The sequence below is a fragment of the Tachypleus tridentatus genome, chromosome 10 (assembly GCF_004210375.1).
Source record: "Tachypleus tridentatus isolate NWPU-2018 chromosome 10, ASM421037v1, whole genome shotgun sequence".
In the NCBI taxonomy this organism is placed as follows: Eukaryota; Metazoa; Arthropoda; class Merostomata; order Xiphosura; family Limulidae; genus Tachypleus; species Tachypleus tridentatus.
This window is the reverse complement of record NC_134834.1, coordinates 49,004,380-49,028,482: the sequence shown is the minus strand read 5'-3', so window position 1 is coordinate 49,028,482 and position 24,103 is coordinate 49,004,380. Positions and strand designations below refer to the sequence as shown.

Genomic DNA, 24,103 nt, shown 5'->3' with positions numbered 1-24,103 from the left:
ATTTTTCCTAATTTACCGCCATCAAGTCACACGCATCTAATGTAGAAGAACCCTTATTCCAACAACATTATGCAATATATATTTTAACTTGCTATATATAACATAAAAAGTTGCCTGACATTTCTAAATGTTTTTTCATTTAAAATTTTATATTTTATGTATTATTCTTTTTCCCTAACTCCATACAAGATTGATCACTTTCACCCAAAAATCTAAATTACCCCTTTTTTTGAATGACTTCAAACTTTAACATGAAACTATTTATTCATCCTAACTATCTTTAATATAAAATACGTTAATTTCTGAAAGTCAGTAGGAGCCTGGTAAAGTTTAGTTGACAGTTAAATCAATCTCTACGTATATCGCACCACATTTTTCCACTCCAGATAAACGATATAAAGTTTAGGACATTCGTTTATGTGTCTGGTTATATTTCGTATTCAAAACTGAATAAAAAATTTTGATGCCACATTATTTTAAGTAATTGTAATTTTAGGTTATAAAATGCAGACATTCCAGAAAGAAAAACTGATAATTTTTTAACTTATTTTATATTTTTGTGATGGTTACAATGTCGGTAAAAATGACCGAGTGTGTATAAATAGAGTTAATAAAATACGTAAGACACTTTCTCTTTAGCATAATTTTGTCCAAAATAGTGGTTTGTTTTGAATTTCGCGCAAAGCTACACGAGGGCTATTTGCGCTAGCTGTCCCTAATTTTCCAGTGTAAGACTAGAGGGAAGGCGGGTAGTCATTACCACCCACTGCCAACTCTTGGGCTACTCTTTTACCAACGAATAACGGCATTAACCGTAACATTATAACGCCCCCACAGCTGAAAGAGCGAGTATGTTTGGTGTGACGGGGATTCGAACCCGCGGCCCTCAGATTACGAGTTGAATGCCTTAACCCACCTGGCCATGCCGGGCCGTGAAATAATGGAACAAAATGGGTTTGAAGATGCTTGCCTCAACTGTTTGTATTCAGACCATTCTCTTATTTAACAGAAACTGCTGTAAAATATTCTACCGTTTCAAAGATTGTGTGGAACTGTTTTATTTGAACATCACTTATTACCATTGTTGGCCTAATTATACGTGATATTTTGCGAAATGAAATATACATCTAGTGTTAAAAATGTTTTTCTTTACAAACTATTTACATGAAAAAATTGTGTATTTCCTAAAGTTGTTGTATGCACTTCAGTGTATTTGTAATTTGTACATGATAAATATCAAAATACCGAAGAACAATGTTTTGAAATCATCATTATGCACACTAACCAAATTGCTCTAATTCATAAAAATGATTTTACTTCGAAGATTCATCAGCATCTTATACATAATACCACCAGACAAAGCTCTTAAAAATTAAAGCATTTAATAGGATAATAAGTATTACATTGCCAAATTAGGGACGGCTAGTGCAGATAGCCCTCGTGTATTTTGCCAGTAAAATAAAAAAAATATCATTATAACGTTAAGGTCTTCTCATCTTTGCAATAAATTGTTTGAATTGAAAATTCAGAGTGTTATAAGTGCTTTACATTCTTTTCTCAAAATTTTCATTTTCTTAAATTAACATTTCTGAACAAACTTTTCTGTCAGTTATAGGAAATATCAAACATGTATACGGCCATTTTCTTGTACGGGTGTTTTAATCAATAAATTTTCTTTTAGAAAAGGCTTTATGAATGTGTTTTCTTTAAATATTTTAATTTATTTTTTCATAGCTGTTTTATGCTAAATGTTTTATACATTTACGTCCATAGGTTATATAATTACTAACTCAGTAATAGACATGAATGTACGAAATATTAATTTTTTAAAGTGAAGTAAACTTTATCTTAGTGTTTTTAATATTACGAAAAAGATTTCATGATATCCTTAATCCAATCTATGTGTGTTGATATTCGTGCGTATCCTGAGGGCCCATTCTTCACACCACACAGACCAGAAATCATGTTGTTTTTGGTAACGTAGCTCGCAACTCCAAGCACTTCCCAGTGATCATCGAACTTGCACGATAATGGGCCTCCACTGTCTCCCTGTAATAAATTTTGCCTTATTTATTGAGTGGCCTTCATTTTGTAAACGTCTTAAAATAGGATTTACCTAACATTTTCTAATCCAGTAGTAATTTTTATCAAATATATTTGACAATGAAAGAGATGAGGTGTGAAAAATTTATATTCAATTGTTCTGATTTATTAGTTTGAAAAGAAAACCCAAAGGTTTCAGAGTTACAAAACAAGAATGATAAGACAACAAAGATGAAAAACACCCGAATTTAAGACTTCTACGTTCTCCACGGGGTAAGAAGGTCGGGCTTCAAGTAGTTAGTTAAATTTACTATGTAATTACGTTTCATTATAATAAAAAAAGATGTGACTGTCAAGTGCTTCAGAAATAATGCTAATGAACAACAATAACAAAATCAGTTGGCTAAAGTTTGACTAGATTGTTCTTAAGCCTACAGCTACATAATGGACTTCCTGTGCTTTACCCACCACAGGTATCGAATCCCAAACTTAGCGTTGTAAGTCCGCTAAGCCAATGGAGAAGGCATGGTACGTTAGTGAAAATTAAACTTTGAATAAAAAAATAATTATATCTTTTAGTGAAGACAAATAACTATCTGTGACAACCTTAACTGGTTGAATTATGCTAATGACACAAAAACTGGTATTTGTTTAAGTGAGCTACTACTGGACAGCTCGAACCCCCATCCCCATAAAATCAAACCCAAAACATTCATGATGACGAGAAAGCCACTTGAAGTAAAAATGTATCTCAGGACGGCTGGTATGGGGATTAACATTTTTTTCAGGTTAACCTGAAAATGACCTAAGAAGGTCGAAACGTTGTTCTCTGCTTTATTTTGATAAAGTGTTCATACCCATACCAGCCGTCCTGAGATACAAAACCCAAAACAATACACTCACATGACATACTCCATGACCGCCAGCTTGTGTTCCGGTGCAAATCATAGTTGTGCTGTTGAAATCAACGAATTCGGTATTGCAACTCGCTTCATCAAGAATTTCCGATTTAGCTTGTTTTAAAACATCATTTCCTCCTGTTCCTGTGTACAAACAAATAATCCTATTCGTTAAAAGTTGAGAACCAGAAATTAAGTGAAGGACCTAGATCGTAAAAATGTCTTAACGTATTTTTAACTTATAAACTGGTGCTGAACTTGGCTTCATTGAACAAACAGATAAGAGTGGTTAACTCCTGGAAGCCATGCCAATTCGTTGCAAGTAAATTGTGCATTATTAATATAAGTAGGTATACAATGCAAATATTACGTAAATAATATATTTGCCTGTACGGAACTGAGCCAGCGTAAATTCACGTGTTCATAGTTTCACAGTGACACATAGTGTTATAGCAGCATAATTCCTATAAACATAGAGTCAGTAATAGACTTCTCAGCATTAGTGTGACAAATGCATTGATGAGTCCCAGGACAGAAACAGGTCACGAGAAATGTATAGAAATGAAAGATTTAACTACAGGAAGCTACTACATACTGAGGCTACATTACATCTTTCGGTAGAACTTGCGTGGACCATTTGAAGGAGGTATATGAAACCATTTTTACTGATAATAGGAGTGGTGTGGTAGAAGAAAACGAAACTCTTTAAAACTGATAAGTAGCTTAGGGTATGTTCTTTACACTTACCCAGTAGAAATCTTTCCAATTATGTAACTGTAAGCTCGTGTATAGATGTTACCTCCAGAACAGTAACATGCACAACAGTACAAAGTTGCTTCTAAAGACGTGTAACTGCTCCAAAATTATTGCTTAGAAGCCTTAACCAATTGAAGAGACTAAAATGAACATCATACTTTGAAAAATTGAAAAAAAAAACACGTAGAAATGTGCTATTTTCAGTTAAATCACATTTTATATTGTTTAGTTATCACCAATAATAGTTTTGTTGATGTCAGAAAGAAGAATGATATCATAGTTTGCGCACAATTTTTTGCAATGAACCAGTTGGGAACCAGTCATAAGTGTGAGCTACATTTGAGACAATAGTATTTGAGATCTATACAAAATAACAACTCTCTGACTGCTCGAAAGTGCAGGCAGATTCTCATCCATCACGTCAGAAATAAGACCTATTGGTGAAGGGTTCATCTTCCAGCAAGGCATCAACTCCAAGTATATAAAAAATTTGGTTTGATGATATCTCGGAAGGAAAATAACAAAAGAGACGTGGGAAACACCCACAATGATCGTTTGGTCTACACAAAGTTATTATTTAAAAATATGAAGATTCTACTGTTATCTGAAAAATGAATAGCCACCAAACAACTTAGTTAAATTGTGCGAAGTAGTATAGGGCACTAGGAAAATATTTCACGATCACATATTAGTAATATTGGTAGCAAAAAATCAGGTGTAATACTCCGTTTAAAGAAAATATCAAATGCTGAAAGATTGTACAACTTATTTATAATTACTTTGTATTTATTATAATATTGTATTAAGGTTAAACTGGCCATTCGTGACTCTTTCGTGTATGTCATCCATGCGAGTCTAGCATCCTAACCATCAGGACATGTAAGGACTTAGAAATTACATGTACATATGAGATGAGATTTCTAACTTTCGGAAGAGACCAACTAGTACCAAAAGATTGCATTTTTTTTTCTGGAGATATTGCACAACCCTCTGCTTGCTAACCCCCTGGTAGCGACATTCTCATTAGCTTCGGCTTTTTTGCAGACCAGTCATGTTAGTAATCCCCCCTTCCCTTCTGTAGCTTAGCTTCTTTCTTTCTTTGTCAGTCAATTTGTTTTTGTACCATTCCTCTTTTTATTTGTCAATAACTGTTCAGAAAGAGTAGAATTGTCGGGCTTTATCTTACTGCATCTTGATTTTTTTTTAGTCTTTGTCCAGAGTGTTTTTCCTTTTCCCTTATGTAAGATAATGCACATTGCTGGATATTGGGTAATTGGGAGGTTATTTTAACTTCTGTCCTGCTTTAACATGGGCATGCAGCTGAAACTTCTTGACTATTTTCTGGATGTTGTAACTTATTTTGGTAACAAATAGAATGGGAGTTTTAGCTTTCTGTTTTCTTCTTTTGTTTTTACCACAGAGTAAACCAAACAGGACATTATTTTATTAACTGATTCGCCTACTAACAATGGCCTTCAAAGAACTTCTGGAATTTTGATTTGTGAAGCTTTTGTCCACTTGAAATTCTTGGTTCAGTTTAGTAACCATAGTCTTTTCTTTGTGGGAATTGGCTTAAGGTGTGCTTTTCGTCCACACTGGTGTTTCAAACTTTCTTCTGTGATGGTTCTTCTGCTTCCATGAGAAACATTGAAAACATCTGTATTCGAAATTCTATGTTTAATATATCCTTTCAGAAGAACAGTCACCCATCTTTTCACTCACAGGCCTATCTCATATATATAAGTCCTGTCAGTATGGTTTGTTTTCATAGGAGGGGGACAACTCTCCTAACATTCGTAGCATATGAATATTTTACACGCATTTTCATAATATAAATGATTACTTATAGCAGTGCCAGAAACTGTTTTCTCCAAACATGTATTACACAAATATCTGTTTATAGAGACACTCTAAAATAAAAAGAAAAAAACTAAAAATAACATTTTCCAAAGTTTTCACTTTAAATGGAAAACAAACAAAATAAATCAGAATGTTACCTCGAGTTACGCCCCATCCAGTGACATAACAGAAACTTCCCACAGTTAATTCGTAATCTTTTTGTGGAAGGCAAGCTGGACGAATATAATCCGTAAATTTCAGAGGTGCATTTAACTTGATAAGAGCAAAGTCATGCATTATATCAAAATCTGGCATGTCAGTAATCTGTTAAAAAGTAACATATATAATATTAGAATTATAAAATATTCTATATTAACTGTTATCCTAATGACGCACTCATCCAGTCAACTACACAGAATATTTACTACATATACGTAGAATGAATATGCTTTTACTTAAATAATAAGTTATTTGTGTGTTTAACAAACAGTTTAGTGACAGGTAATTACTGTATTTGACTGTTTTATTCTGAAAAGTATGAAGGGTGTCGATTATTCTGAAAAAAAGTAGAATTTTAAAGTGTTACTGAAATTATTATTAGTTCAGTTCTTAACATTATTATTATTACAGAAAAATTCATACGTAACCGATACAGTATTCCTACATTCTGAAAGACAGGATATAAAATTATCAGGAAAGATAATAAATTAATGTATTATTATGTGGAAACCAAACAAATCTTAACAAATTATTCCAATTTCGATATTAAAATAATTCAGTGTCATTACTATTGGTTCAATGAAAGTTGAACATTCCTGGTGACAATGCATATACTACGAACATCCAACTGACAAAAAACAAATTAACTCATATTTTCCATGCATGATAAAATATGTTCAGTTCAAGAAACAACAAATACGTGAAGCACTTTTTACTCACCTTTTTATTCACTTCCCTGGGGTATATAATATATGTGTCAATGTACCTGACTTGTTCAGTTGGATCTATGACGTACGCATTATGTTTACCCAGGTGCAGACGGTATTGATGTTTCTCAAGACCACTGAAAGATAACGATTCTGAGGTACACAGGTGATAACTGTTCTTTATAACTATTCCTATCTAATCTTTAGAAATTTCCTATTTATGAAACAATGTTAGTCTGTTTTATAATTTATGCATAGGGGTTGTCTGTGCATATCGTCCCTAGTTTTGGTCTGACAGACAAAATGATTGGAACCTAGTCTGTACCTATCGCCAGTTCTTGGGCTATTTTTGTCTTCTTGTCAGACCGAATACTCTTATTTTACAGTCACATCGTAAGTACATCCAGGACCTCAAAGCAAGGGGCGTGTTTCTTGCGACAATTGAATAATTATAATGAATTTTCAGATTCACAGTCCAGTAACGCTATTAGGCTACGCCGATCATCATGAAACGTAAAGCAGATTTGAATAATTGTAGGCCTATTTTTTCCCTTTTCTTACGTTCAAAATATACGATTTTGTGATATATAAAGGTATGTGAAAATTTAAGTTTGTATGATATAAAACACGTGAACAGAATTACCATTTTATAAGTTTGTTGCGATGGGTGGAGACCAAGAAAACATCCTTTCTTTGTTCTCTATTATTTATTACTTACGTGCCTTCAGCCACTTTTACAGCACCTTTCGACTAGCATTTAGTTCGATATCAGTATTTAGTGATAGAAGTTCGTTTCTAACCAGTTTCATGTTTCTGTTTTCATATCCATGAATATTTGGAACAGAATAAACCCAGTTCAATATATGTCATAATTGTGTGAGTATGTTGTTAATTTTGTGTTTATGTGAACTTGCATATATTGTTGTGTTTTTGTGAACTTAACGTTTCAGTTCGTCGAGAAAAATGTTACTGTTTTTGTTTAATCACCAGCTTCTCATTCATTACCTAATCTTGCAATCTTCTATCTGTTACGGCCACAACTTATATATTGACATTTATATACATCAGAATATCGTGTGTTTATGTTTTTGTAGTTAAGAGTGCTGTATTGTTTTTGAATTTCGCACAAAGCTACTCGAGGGCTATCAGTGCTAGCCGTCCCTAATTTAGTAGTGTAAGACTAGAGGGAAGGCTGCTAGTCATCACCACCCACCGCCAACTCTTGGGCTACTCTTTTTACCAATGAATGGTGGGATTGATCGTCACATTATAACGCTCCCACGGCTGAAAGGGCGAGCATGTTTGGCGCGACGAGGATGCGAACCCGCGACCCTCATATTACGAGTCGCACGTCTTAACACGCTTGGCCATGCCGGGCCAAGAGTGCTGTATAAAATTATTTATTTATGTAATGGATTCAAGAAATATCGTGCAAATTGAAGTGCCTCATCTATAATAATCAACTATATTTAATTTATCAAAAGTAGGTGAATCAAAAAAACAATTATGTTGAAATGCATAACGTAACATTTTAAAAGTTTGCTTTCAACCAATAGTTAAATGACATGCGTAGTTATTTTTATATCAACAAATATTTTAACCAACTTTAATTCTAAGATATAATTTTACCTTGTTGAGAAAAAAAGGATATAGTTTCATCAACACTCGTTAATTAAGTGGAACTTTACTTTTATAATCGCACTTTCACTAAATTTTACGTTAAGATTTTATCGTAATATTAAGAAAATGTCCACTATCTTTTACGTTAATAGACGGGCCCGGCATGGCCTAGCGCGTAAGGCGCGCGACTCGTAATCCGAGGGTCGCTGGTTCGCGCCCGCGTCGCGCTAAACATGCTCGCCCTCCCAGCCGTGGGGGTGTATAATGTGACGGTCAATCCCACTATTCGTTGGTAAAGAGTAGCCCAAGAGTTAACGGTGGGTGGTGATGACTAGCTGCCTTCCCTCTAGTCTTACACTGCTAAATTAGGGACGGCTAGCACAGATAGCCCTCGTGTAGCTTTGTGCGAAATTTCCAAACAAACAAACAAAACAAACGTTAATAGACTTCTCTTAAAGCCAAATGGTTCTTACAAATTACAGAAGTGTAGAAGGCAAACTAAAAGTGCCGGGGGTGCAAAGTTTATTACACCGAACGAAGGAGGGAATATTCGCACCCATGAAGACCGGGGTCCATGACTCGCCTAGAGCCTCAGAAGATCTTGAATTCTGTAATAAATTTTGTGCATTCTCCTGTTATTTGGAGAGAAATTTTCCTAATTTTGATATTTTTACTGGGACATTGAAATGTGAGGTTCTGTTCTCCGAAGTTACGCCCTTAACTATTATGCTAACTAACAGCTTTACTTCTATGTAAAAATAAACAAACAAGTTAATTTTCTGGGTCATTTTCTCAACAGACATTTTTTATACTTCATCAACAAATAAACACGCACATCAGTTTTGTATTAAAATACACTCTCCTTTGAATTAAACAGCGACTGATTCTCAGAAGCTTAATTTCTTACTTCTATTCTGATAGAAATTAACTCAATCTTATTTTCTAATCAAGATTTATGATGGAATACTCACTCTAGAAAACAATGTGCAGCGGTTAGAACCCAGTTAGCATTTAATATTGTTGCCCCACAAACATGTCCATTGGGAAAATAAAATCCACGCTGTAACTCTGCTTGCCAAGGCCAGCTGCCTGGTCGAACTTCCTGACCACCGATTATTCTATCAACGCCCTCTATTGGAGGAAAAATGGGTTGGCCACAAGGTGGTGCAGGAGGAAGTGGTAAATCTGTTGGTAATCCACATGTTTAACATACATTTAATTTCTTAGTATGGAAAAAATACTAAATAAGAAACTTGATGTAGATTCAAAATTTAAAGAACACAAATATTTATATCTTAAAACTGAGTTAAGCAGTATCTTCTGTCTTTCTAAAAAGTAACATGGGATGGTGTTTTATACACATTTATGTTCTAAAACTGTTTGAACTGAGCTAGACAAATCAGAATGGACTTGCACTTCTTAAAATCAAATCACATATAAGCCAGAGTGGTATTTCGTGCCTTCTACTCTACAACACGAAAACTGAATAGAATTGAGACGACAGTTGTTTACCCAAAGAACGCCAACTCGGGGGTTGGGTCGCCAAGTGAATTGATATCAAAAGATGTCGTCTGAGGGTTACACAACTGTTAGGTAATATGCAAATTATACTGACATCTGAGGGTTATACAATTTTTACTTAGTAAGCACGAGAGGCGATGACGCTTACAAACGAGCAACAGATGGTGCATTGATATCATGATCACGGAGATGGTTCAAGATTGAATTACCAGAGGGTGATGTAGATCAACATCACAAACTTTATAAGAGCAATGAAAGTCTTAAAATTAATAATTTAGTTTGATTTACATAACATTATGTTTGCAGCTATTAGAACTAAGATATTTTTTTTATTAAAATTACGGTTTTGTTTTAAGTGACACTTACATTGAATCTATTTTAATCTTTAGTTCTTTCCAACTTTATAGTTTTTGTTTACATATTTAGTTTCATGTTTCACGAAGGTAAATGATGTTACTAGGATTCTAAATGCATATCATCTTACAAAGGACAGTGTTTCTATAGGCCGAAATTGATAATATATTTCTGTAGAATATCTTAATAATTAATTGTATTACATGTGTTGTACAAAGCCAATTAGTATTTCTATAAACAGATAGTTCATTGTAAGGTGTCTTACCATGTGATTATGTCATAGATATTGATGTTTACATTTAATTAAATGTCCTAAAACATTACAAGCAAAAATCACTGTTAATACGAGACAATTATCATAATACTGTTACACATCTTAAATTTTCCATTATTTAATGAGGCAAATATAGTACAGTTGATAGGTTGCTTTACCTACTTTTTCATTATTTTGTCATGAAAGGATTTTATGGTAAATAATGTATAATGTTTACAAATATTATATGAAACAGTTAGTACAATCTACTTTGTTTTTAAGTATCGATTTGTTATACAGTTATTGTGCTGATTATAGTTTATTTCTATATTTAATTTGTATAATACACGTTTGCATTTCCTGCCATTTTATACGTAAAACACTTACTGCTAATTCACTTCTACAATAGTATATTGTACAACATCTATCCACCCTGACAATGATACTTATATAACTCTATAAATAATATGTAGCAATTTCACGTTTAGCTTTATAAGTTCATTTGTTCCACTAAAGGTTAAAGGTTGTACCTAAATAGTTATGTTCAAGTATTACTATTCTTACCTTTCCGTAGACATTTTCAAAAATATTTGTTTAAAACCTGTTTCTTTTTGGTTTGAAATGTCATATATATAGCCTCGAAAAGCAATGTTCTTACCATTTCGAAAACGAATTTTTAAAACAGATAGGTCACCCTTTGTTTTTATTGCTGGGAGATCCCACATGACAAATTCGCTCCAGATTAACAACTCAGATCAATGCATCTAAGTTTGAACTTCAAGACTGCTAAAAAGCGCGACAAATTTTGGCTTTAAGAAAGGTAAAGGGTAGGAGAGGTCGCCGTATGGCCACGAAATCAAGTTCCCTCTTAAAAGTGGTGGATCAAGAAACTAACTTCATCAAAAGTTCTTGAATTTAAAAATTTGTTAAATATACATTTTTTTTTGTAAAATATATTCATATATTCATATATAAAATATATGAAATTAAACATTGAATTTATCCCGAGAAATTGTAGATGTCACTACATAAATAAATGAATATAGAATTCAAACTTGTTCATTATAGTTAAAGACTATTATTTTCTTACACCAACAGAATTGTGTGTTTACACTGCATGTTTGATGAACGTGATATTTCAATATTTGGCTTAGAAAAACTAGTTTATCAGCTATTTGAAAACAAAGATATTCCTCACGTTAATTTTGAAATGTTTTGGTACCATGTATTATCTTTTCACTCAAAAGTTATTTAAATCATCAGTTACTAATCAATGTTCAGACAAAAGAACAAATTTGGTAATTATATGTCCAGTTTTGACTTTTATAATAAAATACACCCTATGGATAACAGTTTATAACAGGTATGCCTGAATATCTATTACATGTCTCTATTTAAATGTTTCTTGTATAAAACTCATATTTTATCATAGCCTAATGTGCTATCATTAGTATATGTGAGATCACATATAATAAACATTCGTTGACAAATTTTAAACTAACATAATATTCACCCAAACATATCGTTTATAAATTACTCACATACAGCCTGATTTTATTACACCTGTGGTATATACGTTTTCTAGCATGTTTTTACTTAAATGGAATAATCCCTGTAAATGAAGCAAAAGGGACTTTCCACAAAGTAATTGGAGCTAATATGATCATAGAATGTGTCTTTATTTTCAAAATTCTACAAAACATATATTTGAAATCCATAACTAAATTCAGTATCCTTATCATGCTGGACTTTCGGACACTAGATCAATTACTTATCGCTTAAAAATAGCTTATTTCACTATAGCCTAATATACTTTCATCAATATATGTAAGTAAAATCACAGACTTGTCAAGCATCACCCATTTCTAAACATTTATTAATGAAATTTCAGATTGGAAAACGACGACTTTATTTACAATCTATGGAGACTATGTGCATATATTATATTTTTGAAACTTTTAAGAACGAAATCTATAAAAGTTCTTGAAAAATATTTCAATTTTGTTATTTCTTATAATAAACGATATGTTCTAAAACAAAATAAGAGGTTTGATTTATTGTTATTGTTTGTTTGTTTGTTTTGAATTAAGCACAAAGCTACATAATGGGCTATCTGTGCTCTGCCCACCACAGATATCGAAACCCGGTTTTTAGTGTGCAAGTCCGCAGACATTATTGTTATTGTGGACAAAGTTACACAAAAGACTATCTGTGCTATGCCCACCAAGGTTACTTTAGGAAGTTAATTTCTAGTTTTTATCTGGAACTTACATGTTTGTAGTTTAAAATTACTATTTTTTTAAAATATAATTTAACAAGATGTACATGGATAGTCTATCTTCTTCAGGTTGTATTTGTTTAGGCGGATATAAATCATTCAGTTATGAATTTCCAGTACATGATTTGTCGTGTAGAGTTTTAAAATAAAGAAAAGTTCTGTAATTATATTAGCTTGAATCACTTCGGGGAATAGATCTCCTATATTTCGGTTATAGAAATTTGTTTTAGTTGACAAATAACATGCTAGAATAAGTATATACAACAGGTATTATTACTGTAGGTCAGCATTTTATAAGCTGTTTTTGTAAACATTATATTACTATATTTAATTCTTGAAAATTTGTCAATATATTTTTCAGTGTATATGACACTTGATAAGTCTGTGCTTTTACTAACACACGCACACACAAATATATATTAATGACAATATATTGAGCTGTGATGATACATTATTTTTACATAAGAAACATAAATGTATTATGTGCTTAAAGATAATTGTTAGAAACTATTATTCATTGGATGTAATTTATTATAAAAGATTAAGCTAGGCTTCCTAGTGGCATAGTGGTATGTTTACGAACTCACACCGTTAGAAACCGCGTTTCGATATTTATGATGGGAAGAGCACAGATAACCCACTGTGTAGCTTTGTGTTTAATTCTAAATAATCAAATCAGCTCAGATTAAGCAAGACCTGTAACTATCTGAAATTTGCTCTTTAATCTGAACATTAATTTGTAACTGATGTGAGAAACATATCTGTTTTGAAAGAGTAGATAAACTAGTTTCATAGAGCCTACAAACTGAAATCTCAAATGAACTGAAAGAGCAGTGTGAACAAGTAATATTGTTGGTGTAACGAAGTAATTATGTTTGACTATTTTATGTATGTTCTTTCTTCGGATGTTTAAATAGTAACACGTTTAATTTTATATAAATGACACATAAATGAAAAAAATCGAAACCCTAACTGAAATAGCAACATGAACATAACGTACAACATTTGTATGAAAGCTAATTCAGTATTTTATAACAAAGATGTTTATATTATATTAATGTAACCTTAAGTTTTGTTAATAAATATTTTAATATGTTTGCCAAGACCATGATTTTACATTGTTGTCATAAAGTATACTCTGTAGTTACAGCCAATAAACATGTGGGATTTATAAAAGGTGAAAGAAGAATCACTTGGTTTATAATTAAAGGTCATAATTAAAGATTATGACTACTCAGTTATAAACTACGTTCATTTGTGACAAAATGTTTTGATCCTTTGATGAGCTCTTAAGATTAAATGTCATAGTGCAATATATTTTCTGCTTTGTCAATAATATTTAATATATATTTCTATATCATTATAAACTGGTATGACTTTATTTTTGTATACATCATTACAAAGTAAAAAAAAATAATTTTTTCTTCCAAAAAGGCTTATGTCTATATGTAACACCAAAATTTTCACTTCCAGACCCTTAAATGTTATCAACATTTTAGTAGTTGTTTGACCACGAGACAACCTTTCCCGCTTTTTATGTTTCCTAAAATCAAAGTTTATCTAGCCTGTCAACAATTTTGAAATTCAGAAAGCTAGATAATTTGATTTAGGTTGTATTCTTAGGCCAATTTATCAGCTGGGATGTGTCAGCGACGTGATTAAAAGACTGATTTCCTGTATTAAATATTCGATTTTTAAAATGATAAGAACATTGAGTCTATAAATACATAATATTTCAAACCAGCAAAAAACAACTTTTAGACAAATGTTTGTGAAAATATCTACAGAAAGTAAAGAATAATAACACAATTATCTAGGAAGATCCTTTAAACTTTAGTAGGACAAATGAATTTATAGCGGTAAACATGAAACTATTGGATATTATTTAGAAATTTAAATAAATATCCTTTTATGGCGAATATACGTTACGCAATATATTTCTATGTGAGTGAATTAGCAATAACCGTTTTACACGTAAAATGTGAGGAAATGCAAAACTTATGAGATGCAAATTGAATATAAATGTAAACTATTATCAGTGAACTAAATTCATATAAAATGATATTTAAAAACAGAAGAGGTTCAACTAACTGTGTCGTTCAACGTTTATAAAAACGATACATTATGTATGATACAATCCTTTCACGACAAATAATTGTTAAGGAAAACTAAACAGTTATTTTCCTGTGCTATAAATAATTATTTCTTATGCAGATGAAAAATAAACGAATTTGATTTCATTCTATTTTATGGCCAACTGTACTAGCTCCTCTACAACAACTTTATATAGTCTGGGTTACTAAGGTTTGTTAATCCTAGTATTCGTAAGTTACAATTCATTCCGAGATGGTTCGTTTGGCAACATTTAAAAGCTGATGAGTTTAAGAGTTTAGGAGAAGAGTTTCTCGGGATATCGCTGGGTTCTCGAAGGGATGGGTGAAACATGTTACCTTTATGTATACGTCGGGACAGAAACGATTCGTTTGGCACCATTTTTAAGTCGGTGTGACCAGCAGTTTAGGATAAGTTATGTAACACACACACACACACACACACTGAATCTTATTACACAGACACTACAATTCTCTTTTAGGTTCTACTAGGTTTGTGTATGTGTGAACTTTTCTTACCGCATCCTTCTTCGTCTGTTCCGTCACCGCAATCGTCTGTTCCGTCACAGAGAACTTCGTCTAATACGCACTTCCGGTTCTTACACTGAAATTCTTCTGGGTAACATAGGACTATTAATAATAATAATAACACTGAACTGTGAATATTATCGTATCTAGTCAATAATGAGATTTAATCATATATTAAATAATGAATTCAAGCGACATATAATAAAAGTTGTGAGGACTAATTTGTATGTTATTTATTCATACTTACACCAAATGAAGAGTTCTGTGACGTCAGATAGAATATTGTTAATGGGTTCGCTCCAGAAAAATAACAACTCATCCGATATCTACAAGAACTATTACAGAAACAAGCAATGTTGCCTGTAGGTCCTATTCCTTGAAAAACTGCCATATCTTCCAATAATCTGTCATATCTAATGTTCATCTTTTAACAACAATCTTGTGTAGGTAATGAGGTAAGTTTTGTTTAAAAATATGATTCTATTTCTAAATTTAATTAGCTGCTAATAATTTAATTTGTTGGCTCAAAAATTTTATATGATGGCAATAAATCGGATTACAAGAAGTTATTTAGTGTTTTCATTATGTTTTATAGTTATATGTATATTTCATTAAGATAATATTGCAGTTAAACAAACAAGAAAGTTAATCAAAATTGTACTGTATTAAAATGTGAAAACGTAATATGATAAAACAATGTTATTTGTATAAAAACGTTTGGGCCAGAGCATTTATATAGATGTATAAGTATAGTATGTTATTCGGGCGCAGACAGGGGTCGAGTTGTGAAAAGTTATCAATTTGAGCTTAGTTGAGGCAGGTGATCCAAGACTCACCAGAGTATCTTATTTCGATTATTTAATGACGCCACAATGCATGTTGACACGGAAAAGTAATTCAAGTGTAGAAGAATGGCACATCGCTAAGTAGGCATACAATGAAGTAGGCCTGCACAAACAATATGAAATAGTAATGTTATGACAACGTAACATTAAATTTACTAAGTCCTTGATTATTTTAAAACATGAACGTTTTCATAAAAATTCATTACAACAAAAAACGATCAGGTTCACTGCCCCTTAGTTTAAGCCTTGTATAAGAACGCATGGGTGATAGTCTAGAGGATAAAAACATGGTTTGTAATAAACATGTGGATGTGCAGGGTATAGGTTACAATTCTTTTAAACAGATAATTATAATTCACGACTTTTATTTTGGTACATTAAAAACAGGAAGTTCTTACGATCTTGATCATCTAACAAAATCTATCTTTGGTTAAAATATTACATTTAATGGCATTTGTGAAGATAAAATATTTTTTTATCACAAGACTCTTTTATCTACAAGCCTAATTACTAAATGTAAAAATATGTTTTGTAAACGATCCTCGTATTGTATCTAATGGAAGAATCAAACTTTTTGTGATACAAGAGTCTTTCACAAGTACGGTATACTTAGAGCATTCGAAAGGTTAGGATATTATGTTCTAATACATATATTCATTTACTTCCCATACTTACACAAGTCAGTAGTAAGCCAAGTAAGACTGAAACCTCTCGCTGTTATTAGAGGGTCGCTGACAAAGCGAATAACAAATATTTCTTTCAGCGATATAATATCTCTCGGGAGGACTTTACCACAAAAGACTGCTTCTCGATTTTCAGTCTCATTAATCTTGTTGTAAACAGCAAGGTAGTCGTACCTACAACTGGAGCTAGTCTCGATATCAAGGAAGTGGAAGTTTAATCGCACTCGCTATAACAGGAAACAAAAATCAAAGCCTGAAACGTTACTGAAGGAATATCAGATTCACCAGTAATACACAAGTAAATGAAGCAATAGAACAAAATTCGTTCTACAATGATAACACTCCAACGTTAGTCTTAGCTAGAACGTTATCGTTTTCAAATTAGAACTGAAATGAAAAATTGAAACCCACGTTCATGATCAGCTTCTCAGAACAGCCGAACTTTCAACCGATTTTTATTGTGTTTTAGAAACAGAACTTGTATGTTCCAAAATAGGAAATATTTATTAAATTCACATACAAATATTTCATTTTCTACGTACGTTAGAGAAACATAAAACAGTTAGTTATATATTAATTAATAAAACTGCATAAAATACAAGTTTTTAGAGAAAGCACAAAGACCTATGGTAACAAGTAGATGTAAAAACGGTTTGTAAATCTAGCAATTTAAATAAAACGAAAAGTTTCATGACTGGTTACGTTTTTATACGGAACAATTTACAGCAAAACTAACCTTGCCAGGAGGTGCTTGTATTTCATATGTGCATTGTATGGTTTCGGGATAGTTTTTATCGTCAGAAAACCCTGGACTTTGAATGGTACCTGTAGAGCCCTGTAAAATCTTAGGCTGATTAGGACCACAGGCTTCATCGTCCCCTGAAATGATACACTTTCAGTGAGAACTTAAAAAATACCAAGCAAAAAAGAAAAAAAATGGAATTGTTTTACTATGACACTTAATATTAACAACTTGGTTTTAAAACATATAAATTTATATGTAATAAAAATTTATAGTAAGCTGTATGTAGAAGGAAGATGTTAGTAATATTGGTGATAAATGCTAATGAAAAACTGATTGCCTAAGATAAATTTATGGTAAAACTCATAAGTTTTAAGTACCGTTATTCCTCTCACGCAGACTTAATTAATGGAAAAAGTCAATAAAAAAATTCATGTCAGGATATTTCACAATGGAAATAAAAAATAAATCGAAAACTAAGGATGCCTTTCATCTTTGGCAATTACCTTCATACGAGTCAAGACAAATATTATCTTCCAGCATGACTCCTGTTTAAATTTAAGTCATGTTAACATCGTAGGATAAGTTTGGCGTTTGGCAAAACCTTCTGTCTGGTTTGACAGGCTATACAATTTCAGCAGTATATTTTGTATATGGTCATACTTTAAGTAAAAAAAAGGATTCAAATGTGTGTGTGTGTGTGTATGACAATAGACTAACCCAGTCGTAGAATTCAAACTCCTGAACTTATTGTGTAAATAAGTGTTATAAAGCTCAGTTTCATCTAATTACAATGGTACCTCGTTTCTCGAACTTAATCCGTTCCAGAAGGCTGTTCCAAAACCGAATCAATTTTTCCCATAAAAATACTGTAAATTACGCATTATGAAGCATTATAAGTAAAAATATTGCTTATTTATACCTGTATAATAATACTTACATGCATAAAGTCAACCACAAAAACTATAAACACAATAAAAAAACAATAAATGAAAATTTAACTGCACTTTACCTGTGCTGAGGAGAGCTGATGGCGTAAGTGAAAGGTGGTGAGGAACGTGGAGAGTAGGAGGATTATTATTGTTTGGAAGGGGAGTCACTTTCCATAAAAACATCAGGTAACTCTCCTTCTGGGGTTCTTTCTATTTTTTGTCTCTTTGCACCGCTACAACCTGCTTGAGACTCACTGGACCTATTTATCATTAAAAACTTTTCTAATGAGGTTTGTTTCTGCCTGAATTTTAAAATGTTTCTGAAGTAAGACATGGCATTGTCATTGAAAAGGTTTATGCTGTGGTCTGCTACAGCTTTGTCAGGGTGAAATTTTTTTACAAAACTTTGTAACTCTCACCATTTTCCACACATTTCCTTGATTAGTGAACTAAGAACATCCTCCCTTCCCTCCTCCTCATCTGAAGACACTTCCTCAGTTGCCTTCTGTTGCTGCTCCTTCTGAAGGTCTTGGAGTTCTTCCGTGGTGAGCTCAGTGTTGTGGTCTTCCACCAACTCCTCCACAACATCAACGTTCACATTCAAGCCTATACACCTGCTTAGTGAGACAATATCCTCGACAACAGGCTCAGTCTCAAAACCTTCAAAGTCTCTATCTGCTACTGAGTCGGCCACAATTTCTTCCAGGCTGAGTTCATGGTCCTCAAAGACACTTCCTTCTAGGCTTTGTCTATGATCCCCAAGCAATGGAGGATATTAAAGTGATTTTTCCAGAACTCTCTGAGGGTTAACTCTGTGTCAGAGGTCACTTCAAAGCGCCTTTGAAACAATGCTTTGGTGTAGAGTTTCTTAAAATTGGATACGACCTGCTGGTCCATGGGCTGAATGAGAGGAATCGTGTTAGGGGGCAAGAGTTTCACCGTAATGAAACTGTACTCCTCCACCAACCCGTCCCTAAGCCTGGTGGGTGAGCAGGTGCATTGTCTATCACAAGAAGAGCTTTGAGTGGCAACTGTTTTGCCGTGAGGTAATTCTTTACACTTGGGGCAAACACTTCATGGACCCACTCCATAAAAAATTGTCTGGTTACCAATGCTTTAGTATTAGCCCTCCACATGACATTTAGTTTACTTTTCAGGTCATTATTTTTCTTAAAACCCTCGGGTTCTCAGAATGGTACACAAGCAAAGGCTTAAGTTTTACGTCCCCACTTGCATTACTACACAGCAATAGAGTTAGCCTGTCCTTCATTGGCTTGTGTCCTAGCAGTGACTTCTCCTCCTTGGTGATGTAGGTCCTCTTTCGCATTTTCTTCCAAAAGAGGCCTGTCTCATCACAGTTGAATACTTGTTGGGGAATAAAACCCTCAGCTTCTATATAGTCCATAAATTCCCTAACAAATCTATCAGCAGAGTCTTTCTTAGAACTGGCACCCACCAAATGTCTCACCACACTATGTATGCAACTTCTCTTCCTAAATTTTTCAAACCACCCTCTACTAGCCTTAAAGGCATCACTTGTATCAGCACTCGTTCCAGGGGTGTTTTTCAAGAGGTCAGCATGCAACTGCTTTGCTTTCTCAGAAATGATGGTCTCAGAAATGCTAGGGCCTGGCATGGCCTAGCGCGTTAAGGCGTGCGCTTCGTAATCTGAAGGTCACGGGTTCGCGCCCGAGTCGCGCCAAACATTCTCGCCCTCCCAGCCGTGGGGGCGTTATAATGTGCGGTCAATCCCACTATTCGTTGGTAAGAGAGTAGCCCAAGAGTTGGCGGTGGGTGGTGATGACTAGCTGCCTTCCCTCTAGTCTTACACTGCTAAATTAGGGACGGCTAGCACAGATAGCCCTCTAGTAGCTTTGTGCGAAATTCTAAAAACCTAACCTAACCCAGAAATAACCCAGAAATGCTATCACCAGCTAACTGGTTTTCGTTTACCCAAATCAACAACAGTTTTTCTACCTCTTCCATTGTTTGTGATCTTTGTTTCGTAAGCACTGTCACTCCTTTTGCAACATTAGCTCCTTTGATGATTTCTTTATTTTTCAGTATGGTGCAGACAGTAGACTTCTCCATACCAAACTGTGTAGCAAAGTCAGACACGCGAACATCATTCTCATACTTCGCTATGAGATCTTTTTTCACCTCTATTGTGATTCTAACAACTTTCCTTTTTGGTTTGCTGCTTTCATTATCCTTCTTTGACCCCATGGTGAGTTATTTAAGCAGAATATTTAGAAAAATGAAACAAAAAAAGGAAAACGAAAACGTTCACAGCAGAGTTTAGCGGGTGTGTGGACTGAGCGACAGGTGCGGGTAAAATGTTTTGGGCAAGCTTGGCGTGGGCCGAAAATGGTCGAAGGGTCGTTCGGGTTATTTCAGGGGTTTGGGCCACGACAGCTTGGTTCGGGAACCGTGTTTATGTTCGACAACCGAGACATGTTTTCTCAAACAATATGTTCAAAAACCGAATTGTTCGAGAAGGGAGTCGTTGGAGAACCGAGGTACCACTGTATATTACGATTTTTGTAATTACACTTTCCTTTACTGACTTCTCTGTAGTTTGTCCAAAATAAGCGATATTATCACATGATTAAAGTAGTACACACATTTTATACACATATGAAAGGATGAAATGCTTTTCATTACATAAACCATTATGAAAAAAGGTGTCGCGAAATTTTGGAGGGTATAAGTGTTTACACTAAAGACGGATGTTAACAATATAATAAATAATAAAACGTCATAATACTATTTAAGATATATAGATAATTAAGAATATCAGACTGATCTCACCCAAACTTTGAGGAATCACTACCAGAAGAAAAGACAGAAGAGCAAGTAATGAAACCATGATTCAACGTAGAAAGTATGGTGATAGTTGGAACTATATATCCTTTAAGTTATTTCGTACGAGGCATAATCTAATTCAATCGAAACACCTGTGCTTTTCTCAAATTCAGATGTTAGTTCTCAGGATTTCTTCATGTCGTGTACTTAGAAAAGTAGATAACTGTTTCCACTGTTTTTATTGGCAAGTAAGTCTTTAGATTTTGTACCTGGGCCTTCATGAACTAAAGCTGTCTTAAGATAGAATAATTCGTTAAACACTGTTTGAACTGGAAGAACTTCCACAACCCACTTTTTAGCTTAAAATTTATTATTTGTTTCTATTTGTCTGTTTAAAGAATACTTTACTAATGTGAAGTTTAATATTGACGTATTTATTGCATTGGCCCGGCATGGCCAGGCGTGTTAAGGCGTGCGACTCGTAATCTGAGGGTCGCGGGTTCGCATCCCTGTCGCGCCAAACATGCTCGCCCTCCCAGCCGTGGGGGCGTTATATGTGACGGTCAATCCTACTATTCGTTGGTAATTGAGTAGCCCAAGAGTTGGTGGTGGGTGGTGATGACTAGCTTCCTTCCCTCTAGTCTTACACTGCTAAATTATGGACGGCTAGCACAGATAGCCCTCGAGTAGCTTTGTGCGAAATTCAAAAACAAACAAAACAAATTTATTGCATTTCTATTAAGATCTTTGAGTAAACACTGCATACAACTAACTTGTAAGATTATTAATCGGATCCCACTTTATTGAAATACTCCATGCAATTCATATCTTTTTACTTATATTGATTTGTTGTTATTAAGGAAAAATTACACAATATGATATCTGTACTGTACCCACTGAAGATAACGACACACACGCACACATTACACGTGATGTCCTATAGCGGCAAAAAACGGATTACGACCCCGTCATATTCGATTTCATTACCCCTCCTCCTCCTTCGACACACATGTGAAGCCCTATGATAGCGTGCCCTGTGAAGTGCAACCCTTACTACTTATATCTAAAATGAGCCATAGCAAATACTTCAATAAACAAAGTGTGAATGCTGATTGTTAGAACATGTCACCTGCAATGAAAACGGTGATGCACAAATATTAGTTTAATATTCTAACACTAGAGGGATTCACTAATTACACAAATTTAACTCAATCATGAAGAAATTAAACTGTATTATTTGTAGTTTCTCCTTTTTTATTGGATTGTTTATTTGTAGTTAAGCAAAAGTCTACACAACGAGTATCGAAATCCGGTTTCTAGTGTTACAAGTCCACAGACATACCGCTGTGCCACATGGGGTCTTTCTTTAGTGAAGGGTGCACCATGTACATGAATACATCAGTAAAAGTTATCATTCTTCCATTTTATTCTCTGTAATATATTTCTTCGTTTGACGTCATATCATGCACACAGGAAAAAAGAAAGTGTGAATGATTCAGGATGAACGAAATTGTTTTAAATTTTATAGTTTGTACATTAGTCAAACTTTTGTGTTTAGACTTACATAACAGATGATTGAGCTGTCTTCATTTACATAAATATAATTTTTGTCAGATTTAGTTTAGTAAGTCATGAGGAAATAATTTTTGAAAAGCTTGATATTTAGCATGCAATTCAACTATTAATATATTTTCAGTTTTCCATTAAGGAAAGTTTGTTGTTTTCAAATCCAGCTAGAGTCTATCTATTCGTTCGATTATAATCAGCTTTAGATAGGAGAGCTAATTACAAAAACTGTGCGAAATCCTTTCTTTATAGATTTAATTTAAATTTGAGAAGAAGCTTCACCAGCATTTTATTGCCTGAAAAACATCCTATGTACCATATTGTGACCGTGGAATTAATCTTTATATATCATAAGGACATTTATGAGGTTTATAAAAATCTAGAGTAGATATTCTGGAAACAGACAATAAGGCAAAAGTTTGAAATGGCAGCTGAAGGCGGCAAATTGCCATAACTCATGTTCTGGAATAGATAGCACAATTATTTTGGTGTCTATATGTAGGTTTTGAGGGGTCAAAGTAATCACTGCAACATTAATAACAAAGTTAGTGTTGATCCATTTGATAAGTTCAAAATGTTTATCAATATCGCCGCCGCAAGGAGTAAGTATCCATATTTTGTATCGTAACGAAATAGCAAAATGATTTAAGGTTTCTAGAGATATGTGCAGCAGATCAAAGAACCTATTTATGGATGTAAAAAAATGAAATTAGCCCTTAGCTGTCTGAGAAGTTCAAAATGGCTATCTTCCCATGCACAAACTTGCCTATTAGAAGGTAAAGGTGACCAGGGATATGTTTTGTCAGTCTTGTTCAAGCTGTCTCGTTTATGTGATTGGAACTTTGATAAATGTTAAGATTACCCTGATATCATTAAGTGAATAGTAAACTAATATAAAATCATTAATACAATGACTACTACAAGTATCTTATTTGTTGATCTGCTGGTAGAACTACTCCTAAAGAGTAAATGCTGTATTTGTTTTTTCTTTTGATTTAATAAAACCAGTTATTTCCCCATGTCATGTCATTATCAATTCACTATGTGTAGCAGAGACAAACAGTTTTAACTATTTAAAAATGCTTAACACTGTAGTATAACCATTTGTACTGAAAATTCGGGAATTCACCCTTAAAGCAGCAGGCTCACCACAGCCAAATCTGTAAGCTGTGAGAAAGCTGATATCCCATGCAACACAAAAAATGGCACAACTCATTGTCATACCATCCAATGATACTGATTTTCTTGTCTTGGGCACCCACTATTTCAGTTTGCATCAATGTTGTGGACTGAATGAGCTCTGGATGACAAGAGGTGTAGGAGACACTAGAAGGTGTATACCTCATCACACTCTGTCTCACATATTAGGAACAGAAATGTGCAAGGTTTTGCCTGTATGTGT

The 24,103-nt window shown here is 33.7% G+C and overlaps 1 protein-coding gene and 1 long non-coding RNA gene across 2 annotated transcripts in view; one reads left to right on the top strand and one right to left on the bottom strand.

Moving 5' to 3' along the window:
* Positions 1-1,293: 1,293 nt before the first annotated feature.
* On the bottom strand, positions 1,294-21,297 carry LOC143229217 (chymotrypsin-like elastase family member 2A). The gene is made up of 9 exons (XM_076461220.1): positions 21,142-21,297; positions 17,393-17,535; positions 16,649-16,883; positions 15,120-15,230; positions 9,055-9,268; positions 6,477-6,600; positions 5,696-5,861; positions 2,947-3,086; positions 1,294-2,049 (listed from the first exon to the last, which is right to left on the bottom strand). The coding sequence occupies exons 1-9, from the start codon at positions 21,197-21,199 to the stop codon at positions 1,864-1,866; spliced, it is 1,377 nt and encodes a 458-aa protein (XP_076317335.1). The 5' UTR covers positions 21,200-21,297; the 3' UTR covers positions 1,294-1,863.
* The window catches only part of LOC143229219 (uncharacterized), a 67,479-nt gene continuing 58,847 nt past the window's right edge, over positions 15,472-24,103 (top strand). Inside the window, exon 1 of the long non-coding RNA XR_013015754.1 lies at positions 15,472-15,583. This is a non-coding gene — a long non-coding RNA (uncharacterized LOC143229219). The remainder of the gene's footprint in view (positions 15,584-24,103) is intronic.